This window comes from Diceros bicornis, chromosome 29 (genome assembly GCF_020826845.1).
Source record: "Diceros bicornis minor isolate mBicDic1 chromosome 29, mDicBic1.mat.cur, whole genome shotgun sequence".
NCBI lineage: Eukaryota > Metazoa > Chordata > Mammalia > Perissodactyla > Rhinocerotidae > Diceros > Diceros bicornis.
The window spans coordinates 7,762,064-7,774,874 of NC_080768.1; the positions used below are offsets into that span (position 1 = coordinate 7,762,064).

The 12,811-nt window shown below is 39.0% G+C and overlaps 1 protein-coding gene across 1 annotated transcript; it reads left to right on the plus strand.

Annotated features, from left to right (window-relative positions):
• Positions 1–5,833: 5,833 nt before the first annotated feature.
• On the plus strand, positions 5,834–9,545 carry LOC131393860 (beta-defensin 107A-like). Its single transcript, XM_058524850.1, has 3 exons — positions 5,834–5,926; positions 9,276–9,304; positions 9,401–9,545. The coding sequence occupies exons 1-3, from the start codon at positions 5,834–5,836 to the stop codon at positions 9,543–9,545; spliced, it is 267 nt and encodes an 88-aa protein (XP_058380833.1).
• Positions 9,546–12,811: the final 3,266 nt, after the last annotated feature.

Genomic DNA, 12,811 nt, shown 5'->3' on the forward strand with positions numbered 1-12,811 from the left:
TCTCACAATGGCTGCTGTTCCCCTCACCCTAGCCCTACACCATAGGGGATGTGCTCTCAAGACTGTCATCTCAACACTCTTATCTTTTTTCTGAGTGCCTGGTGAGGTCCATGAAGAGGTACTTGGATGTTGATGTGAATGTCGTTTTTGTCTGTTGCCCCCAGGAGTTCGGTGTTTTCTTTCTAATTTACAGTTGCTCTTACTAGTTCTTTACAGACTTACCTGAATTCTTTTTACCAGTGTCTGGTGAAATCTGCCTCAGGTAAGCAAGTGTTCATGTCCTGTCTTTCTTGGAAGTTTCTGTCTTATCTTAGATTTGGATTTAGCTGGTTGCCAGGTAACCTTAGCTTTCCGAAGAATTCAAGAAACTGAATATTTGCAGCTCACTCTCCATTTTCATGTGTGTTTGGTTGTTGTGGGAAGATGCTCTATCTTTCTACATCCTAAGCGGAAGTCACCTTTTTTTAAATTAAAAAAATTTGATTTCTTCAAGACATATAGAGAGATTTAAATTTTCTGCTAATTCTTGGGTCAATTTTGGTAAGTTGAAACTTTTGTTTTTGTTGTTCTGAGGAAGATTTTCCCTGAGCTAACATCCACTGCCCATCTTCCTCATTTTTTGCTTGAGGAAAATTAGCCCTGAGCTAACATCTGCACCAGTCTTCCTCTAATTTATATGTGGTATGCCTCCACAGCTTGGGTGACAGTGGTGCAGATCTGTGCCTGGGATCCAAACTCGCAAACCCGACACCCGAAGTTGAGCACACCGAACCCAACCACCATACCATGGGGCCAGACCCAGTAAGTCGAACTTCTGAAGGAATTTTTCCACTTTACGTATTTTGTTGAATGTCTAGGCATTTGGTCATTAATAATATTTTCTTATATTATTTATCTTGGGAAGGGCAGTCTCACGTGTGCAGTCTATTCACCTCTACTCCACCACATAAGAATGGGCTTTGGGGGCCATCCCGGTGGCACAAGCGGTTAAGTGCGGGCGCTCTGCTGGGGTGGCCTGGGGTTTGCCAGTTCGGATCCTGGGCGCGCACTGATGCACCCCTTGTCAAGCCATGCTGTGGCGGCATCCCATATAAAGTGGAAGAAGATAGGCATGGATGTCAGCCCAGGGCCAGTCTTCCTCAGCAAAAAAAAAAAAAAAAAGAGGAGGATTGGCAGATGTTAGCTCAGGGCTGATCTTCCTCACAAAAAAAAGAATGGGCTTTGGGCTCAGGACACTTCCTTACCAAGAGATAAAGAGCTCACGCAGCCTAAACCAGTCTTATCACTTTGTGTGGGAATATCTTCCCTGCAGGCCTAAAGAATGTTCTTTTGGAGCAGGCCTGGTGGCGTAGTGTTTGAGTATGGGTGCTCTGCTTTGGCAGTCCAGGGTTTGCAAGTTCAGATCCCGGGCATGCACCAGCACACCGCTTGTCAAGCCATGCTGTGGTGGTGCCATATATAAAGTAGAGGAAGATGGGCACCAATGTTAGCCCAGGGCCAATCCTTGTCAGCAAGGAAAGAGGAGGACTGGCATCGGATGTTAGCTGAGGGCTAATCTTCCTCAAAAAAAAAAAAGAATATTCTTTGTCTTTGCTTGAAGCATGTGTATCGTATGACACCTGGCCAACCCCACTGTTACATCAGTCCTCCAAGAGGAGGGGTTGGGATCTTTTTACTGTGGTACAAGAAGGATGCATGAAGGCAAATTGCCCTGCATTGGCCACTGGGAGAGACTCGCTGGCCATGGTGGAGCCATACTCACTATTGAAGCTGATCTCGCTCTGTCTCTTCTCTGTATAAGTAAAGCTTTGTTCTACCAGTGCTTGACTGCATTGTGCTTCTCTTGCAACTGCAATACAAAGATGCAATGGGCACAGTGTTTATAGTCCTCCCCTAGGATTGGTAACCAGTTCACAGTACTCTATTCTCTTGGGATTGATAACCAGTGCATGGTAATCTGCTCTGACAATTTTAATGTCTGTAGGATCTGTAGTGATAACTCCTGTTCCATTCTTTCTATGTAGTTGGGCTTATCTTACCCCTATTTTTTTTAATATTCTTAAAGTGGAATTTTTAGTCATAGATTTAGACATTTCTACTTTTCTAAAATAAAAATTTAGACATAAATTTCTAAGTGATTTTTTTTGCTGAACCCCACAAAATTTGGCATATTGGTTTTTCTTTATCTTCAATTTGAAATGTTTCCTAATTACCCTTATTTTTTGTTCTTTGATGTGTACACGATCTAGACTTATGTTGCTTTATTTCCAAATATTTGGAAATTTCATAAACAGTTTTTTATTATTGATTTCCAACATGATCCCTTTGTGGTTAGAAACAGAGTTTGTAAAATTTAAATATTTTAAAGCACATCAATAATTGCTTTATGGCCTAGCCTGTGATCTATTTTGATGAATGTATCATGTGTACATAAAAAGAATGTGCATTTTGCAATTGTTTTGTGCATCAATTTGGTCAATGTGGTGATAAGGTTGTTTATATCATCCCATGTCTTTACTAATTTTTGTCAGATTATTTATCAATTTCTGAGAGAGTGATGTAAAAATTTTCTATTATGATTATGGAAATGTCTATTTCTCCCTTAAATTCAATCAATCCACATATGAACATGTTAGTCATTTTTATGTCATTTTTAATGAATGAACCCTATTTTCTTTATGCAACATTCCACTTTCTATCTGATAATACTCTATTTTATCTGAAACTAATATTGCCACTCCAGCCTTCTCACACTTGATATTTTCATAGTTTATATTTTTCTATCTATTTACTTTCAACCCCTCTGTGTCTTTATATTTAAAATGCTTTCCTTATAATTTGTGGTCTAGTTAATTTTACTGTGCCCATTTATTTCCTAGCTTTGATAACTCACAATTATGTATGATGTCACCATTGGAGTAGTCTGACTGATGGGTACACAAGACCTCTCTGTACCATTTTTGCAACTTGTGAGTTTATAATTATTGCTAATAAAAAAAATTGCTTGGAGAAATGTTTCCTTTATAGACAAAACATAGTTTTGTCTTCCGATTGAATCCATCAGATTATTTCTGTCTTTTAATGAGAACTTTTGGCCCATTAACATTTTTACATAATTAATAATGTGGTTAGATTTTAGTCTATCAATTTATTATTTTGGTATGTTTGTTCTCTCTGATTTTATTCTTCTGTTTCCTCTTTCTTGTCTACTTCAGATTATTTGAATATTTGTGATAAGAATTTTATTGTAATTTATGTATTCCCTTCATAGTTATCACTCTTTGCATTATAATTAGTGGCTTTACTGGGATTATCACTATACATTCTTAACTTTTTATACCTATTTAGAGTTGATATTAATCTACTTTATTTAAAATGTAGAAATCTTCTAACAACAAAGGTAGATATATTTCTCCCACTCTCCTTGTCCTTTCTGCCCTATTTTTTGCATGTATTACATCTATCTACATTATAAATGAATGATGCAATGTTATAGATTTTGCTTTAAAAAGTCATATAAATTTCAAATAAATTAAAAGATACAGTATTTTTTTATACTTAGACATTTATGATTTCTGATGTTTTTCATTCTACTTGAAAATCTGTTTCCATCTGGAATTTCCCTTCAGCCTGAAAAATTTCCTTGAACAGTTCTTGTAGGGAATCTCTGCTGGAGAAAATTCTCTTAGTTTTTGTTTTTGAAGGGTATTTTTTCTGCCTATTGAATTTGAGGCTGGGGTTTTTTTGTTTATTTTTTTGATGTTATTGTTGTTGTTTTCCCTCAGCACTTTAAAAGTATTGTTCCCCTGTCATCTGACCCTTTAGTTTCTGAGCAGAAATCAGTGGTGACTCAATTGTTATTTCCTTGAACAAAATGTGTTACTTTTCTCTGGATGCTTTCAAAATTTCCTCCCTTTTTTGGATTTCAGAAATTTGACTATGATGTGCCTAAATGAGATATTTATGCTCTTTGTGGTTTTCTGAGCTTCTTAGTTTTGTAAATTCGTGCCTTTCACCAAATTTGGGCATTCTCAACTGTTATTGTCTTGAATTACTTTTTACCCCATATGTTTCTCTCCTCCATCTGGGACTCCAATTACCTCTCTACTTCAGCTTTTGATATTGTCCATCAGGCCCTTGAAGGCCTATTGTTTTCAATCATTCTATCTCTCTGATCCTCAGATTGCATAATTTTATTGATTCACTCACTCTTTATCCTGTCATGTTCACTGCTCTATCAAATCTGTTCAGTTAATTTTTTTCAGATACTGAACTTTTCAGTTTCAACATTTCTTTACATTTTCTGTTCTCTGATGTGATTTTCCATTTTAAAAATTTATTTCAAGTATATTTCCTCTACTACTTGGAGCATGTCAAAATGGATTAAAGTCCTTGTCTGATCATTTCAACATCTAAGTTATGTCTTGGACACTGTGAATGTTAGGTTGAGGAGAATCTGGATACTCTCATGTCCTCTGAGGAATTTATCTTGTCTATGATAAGTAGCAGCTCAGATGTCAGTATAGTTTTTTGGTTTGGATTTTTTTTTCGCCTTAACTGGGCTGCTCTGAGTTAGCCCCAGGCTTGCCTGGTTCAGGGATTAGCAAGAGTCATGGCAGAGTTTACACATAGAGCCTGGGCTCCCCTTCCCTGGCTTTTCCCTTTCCGATATTTTCCAGTAACTGTGGCCATCTTTGGTTCTGCCCTTGTGTCCTAGGTTTAGCAAGATGGTAGATATGTATTTGGAGTTTAGCCTCTCTATGCCACATTGCAATCACAGAGAACTCATTGTATGCTGGTCCTTTTTTCCAAGTTTTAACTTTTCTCCGTACTATGCCTGTCTTTAGTTCAGCTTTCTTATCCTTCAAGTATTTTATTTTTCCCCAGAGTTTTACTTGTTGTCAATGGGAGGGTTCATCTGTTAGGAGCTCACTTCACTTTATTGGAATTGGAACTCCTCATTTGATTTTTAATCTTTCAAATAACCCCCATACTTGAAATCATTCAATGACTAGACGTTTGATTTTAGGATAGAATTCAAATTTCTTACTAACATGTAAATACATATGGTAGTTATCCAACACATATTGTTAAATGAATGCTGTTCCCATCAAATATTAAGTATGGTCACTTTTAGTAATACCGTTATTATCCTTAATAATAATAACATATATGTATAAAGTGTGAACATTTAATAATAATTCCCATGTTAATTGCTTGACTATTCATGAATTCCCCTAACTGGACAGCTAATTAATAAATCAAACAACACATACATTTTGAGTGCCTATTATTACCAAGCACCATTGTAAGGAATTAATGGAAGGAAAGGGATGAGAGGAAAGTTGTTTTCCTCTATGGAGCTTACAGTCTAATTGGAGAGATAAAATGTTTTCATATAGTATAATTTTTAAATAGCAATTATACCAGGCAACAATTAATACCTGCTGAATGAAGAGAGTAAATTGTATGTAAAATCTTAGAGAAGAATAAAAGAAATGGTGATTATAGATCTTATAGGAGTGGTGGTACTTGAGATGAGGCTTAAAGGAAAAAAATAGAAAAAGTCTAGGCAGAGATGTAGAACAGAGTATTCGAGGCAGGAAGACAGAGTTCTCTGCCTTATTCTCCTATAAATGTGATTTAGGTAAAATCTGATCTGTCAGCCCACCTATTATTCAATGGAGCATGGACAATAGTTCATTCTTAATGAACATTTCAAACCAAAGTTGACTTCCAGCCCTTTCAGGGCTGTAGAACTTGTTTTAATCAATTTCCCTTCATAAAAGATCTGGATTCCAGCTGCTGCACCTCCTTCATCCTCTCTCCACTAATGCCTGGAGCCATGAGGATCTTTTTCTTAATTTTTGTTGCCCTCATTCTTCTTGCTCAAATTTTCTCAGGCAAGGGGGAAATCCTTTTAGATGTAAGAATGGCAGTCTGTTTGGGATCTGTCTTTTGAGAAGAAATCTCAGCTTTTAGAAAAGTGCATGACTTATCCCTGTGTCCTAAAAAGGTCCCAGGACAAACCAGTTACTGGAAATTTTTCCTGAGCTAAGACAAAACAATGGGACCACACAATCCAGACCACCTCCAACCAGAAGAGTATCTGGTTAAATTCCCTAGGAACTCTACCAAAGGGTCCAGACTTCTCTTCACACTTAGATCTTTTTCCTTCTTCTGTAATCTTCACCCCAGCTTCAGCATATGCCAAAGTGATTGCTTTACAATAAGACAAAATCCCTGAGGCAAACTTTAAACACACTTGTTAATTGAGAGAAGTATAGCCTTTGTAGTCTAAACTAAACTAATCTTATGATAACAGGTTCTTAACAGTCTATTTCTTCATATGTTACTAGGTGATCCAAAACTCCTAACCTTAGATAATTTTGGACTTTCTGGCTATCATATATGGATGGAAAATTGCGTAATTTATACCGTCAACATCTTAATTAGTTTACTGTTAATTCTTTGCATCCTTTGAAATGATCTCTCTCTGCTCAATACAGCCAAGACTATCCCTAAGAAATCTTTCTGTCCATCCCTCCTCAACTATCCTTCATTCCTTCTGTTATGAAGCCTTCCATAATGGGGCTCTCTACGTATCACGACTCACTCTGTCTCTTTCTTCTTCATGGTTCCTGAATTTCTACATTCATTTTTTGTACAATCTGGCCTCAGTAGGACTATCAAAGCAATAGATACAGCAAGTGTGCTTACCACTTATAATAAATTGTTTTGGGCACTATAATAAAGGTAGGTAAAATGGAGGTAAAAGTATAATTAAATCATGGCATTAGTCCTTAGTTTACTTGAAGTTTATTAGTCTATTATTTCTGAGTTGGTTAAGAATAGGTTGCATGTAATTTTAAACAGCCATTAAATAAATTTAAAACGTATGAAGTCCATGGATGAAGCAGGAAGATGCACAAATCACTATCATATAAAAAAGCTCTCATAAATGCCATAAATGACGCAAAGTACCAAAAGAAGCCATAGAAGTAGAAGTTTGGGTCTAACTGAGGGTTCCAGAGAGTCTTCCTGGGAGGTGGTATTTGCATTACACCTTTGAAAACAGACAAGACTATATGTAAAGAACATAGCCAAGAACAATGCCCTCATGTTTCAAAGTCTCACTGGTAAATTCAGTTACATAACTCCTGCTCTCAGTCTCCTTCCATAGAGGTCAGACCATGGATCCAGGCGAGAGAAGCCAATTGTAAGCTGCCCTCTCCATCTCTTTTTATCAATAATTCTGTCCCCAAACTCAGGGCACACAAATTTGACTCCCAACAGTAGGCACAGTATGGGCTCAAATTAGGACCACCATCACCACGACAATCATATCGAATCTTGGAGTTGGAAGGGAGTTTAATGATCAATATAAGAAGTAATGAGGAGACTATTATGCCAAAATATTTGAAGTTGGATCTCAGTCCCAATCCTCATAAGATGTATGAACCCTGTGCTTCAATTTCCTTTCTATGAGTGGTAATAATGGTGGGGTTGATATGAAGATTAAGACACCCTATATATTAATTAATTAAAACACTATATATTAATTAGAGTAGAGGCTAACTTCTTTTAATAAAGAAATTTAAAAATAGAATGACTGAAAAAATTTTATTTCTCTCTCATGTAGAAGTCCAAAAATAGATAAGTTGACTAGGTTGGGTAGAAGGTTCTTCTCCATCAAATCATGTTGGGATTAGGTTGGAGGTCAACCTTCCCGTCCTAAACATATGACTATTTTATCTGGTTCTAAAGATGCTTTAACAGGAAGGTCTGAAAAGTAAGTAAAGGACAGGATTAAAAAGATTACATAGAAGCAGCTAACGTCATTCCACTCTTATTTCATTGGTCCACACTTATTCTTGTGGTCTTACAGAAATAGGGAGTCAGGAACTGACATCTTTAGCTAAGTATCCACGCGTCCAGCTAAAACCCAGAGGTTCTATTCCTAAAAGTCTGAAGGGAAAAATAACTGCTTGGGGAGAGTTTAACAACCTTTCTTTTCTTTTTTTTTTGTGAGGAAGATCAACCCTGAGCTAACATCCCTGCTAATTCTCCTCTTTTTGCTGAGGAAGACTAGCTCTGAGCTAACATCTATTGCCAATCTTCCTCCTTTTTTTCCCCAAAGCCCCAGTAGATAGTTGTATGTCATAGTTGCACATCCTTCTAGTTGCTATATGTAGGACGTGGCCTCAGCATGGCCGGAGAAGGGGTGCATCGGTGCGCGCCTGGGATCCGAACCTGAACCTGGGTGGCCAGTAGCAGAGTGTGTGCACTGAACCGCTAAGCCACGGGGCTGGCCCCACAACATTTCTATTGATATGAACTGTTTAAACAGTGCCAGGCATATACCCTGTGCTGTGATAGAGTTAACTAATATTATTCTTCTTATTCTCTGCCTCAATTCAATATTTAAACACCTTATATATTTTCCATGTCAATTGATAGCCCAACGCCTGATAAATTCCAGTGATCTACAACTCACAATATCCCAAGTTCGACTTTGGAAAATTTAAACATTTTTCCCTTTCTTTGAGCAGAAATCTAAGTCTTTGCAATTTCTTTCCATTACTCTGAGTCTTCACTTAGCATTAACAAGCCCAATATCTCTTCAACATGTAATACGTCAGATCTATGGCAACTAATCTGTATTCTTGTTCTCCCAAAGTTGTTCTCTGCTTTCAAGAGTAACTGCCAGTTCTTTGACTATTTCTCTTAAGGACATGTATCACCATTGCTTTTTCAATCATTCCCTCCTGAAGTAGTTTTATGCTTTTCAGCTTAGTCACTTTGTTCTGAATAAACACACATTGTCTTTGCAGCTCTAAATTTGCTTGCCAGAGTCAAAGACACTATTCCACTGCTGTTCTTTACACAGCAGACTAATACCATGTTTCCTTTATCTTTGTACCTAAAACTGTGAAACTCCATAATCACATGCCAAGGCATATGGTTCCTCATGAATCTGTCTACAACGCAAAGGGCACAGTCTTTACCTTTCGTTATATATCAAAGACCATTAATTTGGAGATATGAAAAAATAATTTACTGGAAAGGATTGTTTATTGGAATTAGAAGGTGTATTGTCTCCCCCCCAGGAGGAGACATTCTGTTTCTATATATCCTAGACATTACTTTGGCAGAGGGAAGTCTTCTTTGTTTTTCCTAATCGAATATCAAGTAAGGACACTGTAAGAGACTGCACCAGGAAAATGAGCTCAGAGAGAGCTGTTCAGGTAACATCTGTTTTTTCTGATCTCTAGAGTTACACTCTGTGTCTCCAGGAGATTTGGTAATGGGCAATTCTGAATTTAGCCTGGATGATATAATTTTGCCTTACAGTAATTAATTACTGGATAACTGAAGTCTAATTGCTCTCTTCACTTAGCCAGAGGCTAAGTTGCCAAAGGCAACTACGTTGTCTGAAATTGGATGGTCGCTGTGAAGTCGAATGCCCTTCCTTTGAAGTTAAGATTGGGGACTGCAGAGCTGAATTGACACCATTTTGCTGCAAAAAGAGAAAGAATCATTAAAAGTTAAGCAGCAGCTACAAAAATGAAAGAGGTGAAGATGCCCTGGCTGTGATCTCAGTGCAGCAAACCTCTCTGGACCTTCCCTCTTTGATCTCCGAGTTGTGGATTCTCTGAAGCTGTCAGTCCAGTTCTGATGCTGCCGGGAAATACCCTCTCTGGGCTGTGAGCTTCTAGATGGAAGGCACTACATCTTGTGTACTTTTGTATCCTCGGTTCCTGGTATTGGGCCTATTAATTATTTTATTGTGAATAAGTGAATAAATGAATTGTGAATAAGTGAATAAATAGATAAAAAAGTAGAAAGAAAAGGTTGGACTGTGACTCAGGTGAACTGAGTTCTAGAGTTATAGGTCTGGCTTCAAACAGATTTTTGGCCTTCGGCTTTCTGTGCCAAGATTCTGACATATGCAATATGAGGAGATTCAATTACATAGTAAATGGATCACCTGCTAGACACTACTTGTGGCCACCTCAGCAGTACCACTGACACACACTCCTCCTCTCTCTCCTTTATAGGTAGGAATTGTTTAGAATGTCTTCCATTCCCTGTCTGACGTAGGACATCACGTTCCCCAAAGAAGCTGGCCCATCCAAAACTCAAACTGGCCATTGATGGAGTAGCATCTTCATTCTGGCCACTTTCAGTGAGAATTCATCGAACCATGGCTCATTTAGGCACAAGGTCCCTAAAGATAATGTAATGCCACACCCTCATTACGGATGAGGAGATTTAGGCCCAAGAAGATGATATGGTTACTGGCTTAATTACACCTATATTCAGACTTCTGGCTTTTAGGTCTTATATTCTCAGCATGTCCTCAAAAAACTGTGCTGGATGAGGACAGAACAACAAAGGCCAACGCTAAAGATAGAACATTTTTTAGCAGTTCAAGTGAGCAGTTGGATGGAAGAGGAAGTTGAAACCAGCTGCTCCCAAAAAATGAACACTCTCCACAATCCCTCCCGTGATCCTGGGGCCTTTGCTCTTTCAGAGCAATGGTAATGGCACACTGAGGTTTGCTTTTGTCTTAATTTGATTAAGTCTGTAGTCCCGGCTTTCAGGCAGAGCAAAATATATCTCATAGGCCATTTTCATCATAGCAGATTTATAGCACGCCTTTCCAGAAACAAAACTCCTCAGCTCTGCTCTAGAGAATTTCCTTACCTATTCAGTTAAGCTCGCTTCTTGTAGAGATGTAAATAAAAGAGAACAACATGGGGGTTTGGCCCAGTGGTGCAAGCGGGTAAGTGTGCGCACTCCGCTGCGGCGGCCTGGGGTTCGCCGGTTCGGATCCCGGGCGCGCCCGGATGCACTGCTTGTCAAGCCGTGCTGTGGCGGTGTCCCGTATAAAGTAGAGGAAGATGGGCATGGATGTTATCCCAGGGCCAGTCTTCCTCAGCAAAAAAAGAGGAGGATTCGCAGATGTTAGCTCAGGGCCAATCTTCCTCATCAAAAAAAAAAAAAGAGAGGATAAAATAGAACCAAATTTCTGGAGCAAGACAATTTGTAAAAGGATTTCAAATAAGAAATAAAATGTGCTTTTAAAAAATGTGCAGATACCCCTCCTTATCTTTATGAGGCTATACTTTTTATTCTGAAAAGGATGCAAGAGGAACATGGGGAGACGGAGTTACCTCTTGCAATCAGAGGAATCTTTTCAGGTTCTGTGCTCTTTCCAGAAATTCTGTATCAACTGTCTCAGATAAAATGCTGCCTTTGAGAATCTAAATGTATTTAGGCTTTCTCCTTTTCCCTTTTCTTCTTTTCTCTTTTCTCTTTCATTACCAAACAATTGGAAGTGTTGTATACATTTTTCTGTCTCCACTGTTTTCATAGCCTGTTTGCTTCTCAACCTATGGAAATGTCTTCTACCTTCATCATATCACTGGAATTTATCTTAGTAAAGAGACCAGTGACTTCTTAGACACTTCTTAGTCACCGTTATCTTAATTAAGACACTGGGGCCAACCCCAATGATCAACAACCATTATTCATCCTCTTGGCCCTTTCTGAAGCATTTCACAAGGTGATGCATCTCCTTCTTCACTTCTCTCTCCTTTGCCCCATAAAGACTTTGGTCTCTGGCTATTTTTCTTCCTCTTTTTCATTCATTCTTGTTCTCCTTTGTTCTCTCTTTGCTAGGATTGCACTCACCATTGTTTCTTCCATCTTCTTGTTACGCAGTTGTCTAAATAATCCCACCCACTCCCCTGGTTTCTACTCTCACCAATTGACCTGGGACTACCTATTTTCCAGCTTTTCTGGGCTCTGAGCCCTACTTCTCTACTCCACTCTGTGATATTGTGCAGAGATTCTGCAAAAGGCATCTGCAAAACTCCTTGGCCAGTTAACTTCCTATTAGTGCCTTTAATAAAGGTAGCAGTATTACCAGTAGACTGGAAAATAAGAAGAGATGTGAAGGCACCTGTTCCCATTTTCAGCTGTAGTCAGCAGGACTCCAACAGCAGCAGGTGGTTGGCTCCAGACTGGAGCTTCTTCTGGCTTTCTCTGCAGCCTCACCAGGATCCCTCAAAGGAACCAGCAGCATCCAGGCTCTATCCCCTGGTAGCGAGAGGACTAGCTGAGCTATGGTCTGCTTTGCTGTGCACTCTGGCTACGCACACCCCTGTTTGGTCATGTCTCCACTTCAGAATCCTGAACACCAGCTACACGGTGCCTCCACCTCATTTGTCTGAGCCTCAGTCATAGAGCACTCCTTCCTTAAAATTTTAAGCATCATTTATGTACTTCACCTGACTTAGAGGTCTGAGCAACTGCTAGACTGTGTCCTGGTCTCATAGGCCCAGACTCGAACTGCATGTGGCTGACCCCAGAATTTTGAGCACTAGCCTCCCTTTTAAGTCTGGAGGGGATAACTCTGTCCTATAGTCATTGATCTCTGTGCCTTCTCAACCTTTTAGTACCTGTGTAACCAATCCTTCCATTGTATTCCCCCCATTTCAAATATCCAGTGTTGTTTCTATTTACTTGAATGCAGCTTGTCTGATAAAAATTCTACATTATACTTCCAACTCTAACTTCTTCCTAAAGTTTATTAGGCTACTGGTCTTCTCTAAATGGATTTCTGATAGGCGCTACAAAAGTAACTTCTCTTTGGGCCGGCCCAGTGGAGAAGTGGTTAAGTTTGCATGCTCCGTTTCGGCTGCCTTGGGCTCGCAGGTTCAGATCCCAGGCGTAGACCTACATACTTCTCATCAAGCCACGTTGTGGCAGGCGTCCCGCATGTGAAGTAGAGGAAGACGGG

Excerpts from the sequence above, each read along its gene's own strand:
- LOC131393860 (XM_058524850.1), top strand. The coding sequence starts at position 5,834 with ATGCCTGGAGCCATGAGGATCTTTTTCTTAATTTTTGTTGCCCTCATT. Across the intron at positions 5,927-9,275 it reads AGGGGGAAATCCTTTTAGAT|AGTTACACTCTGTGTCTCCA; the intron begins GTAAGAATGGCA and ends TCTGATCTCTAG. Across the intron at positions 9,305-9,400 it reads CTGTGTCTCCAGGAGATTTG|CCAGAGGCTAAGTTGCCAAA; the intron begins GTAATGGGCAAT and ends CTCTTCACTTAG.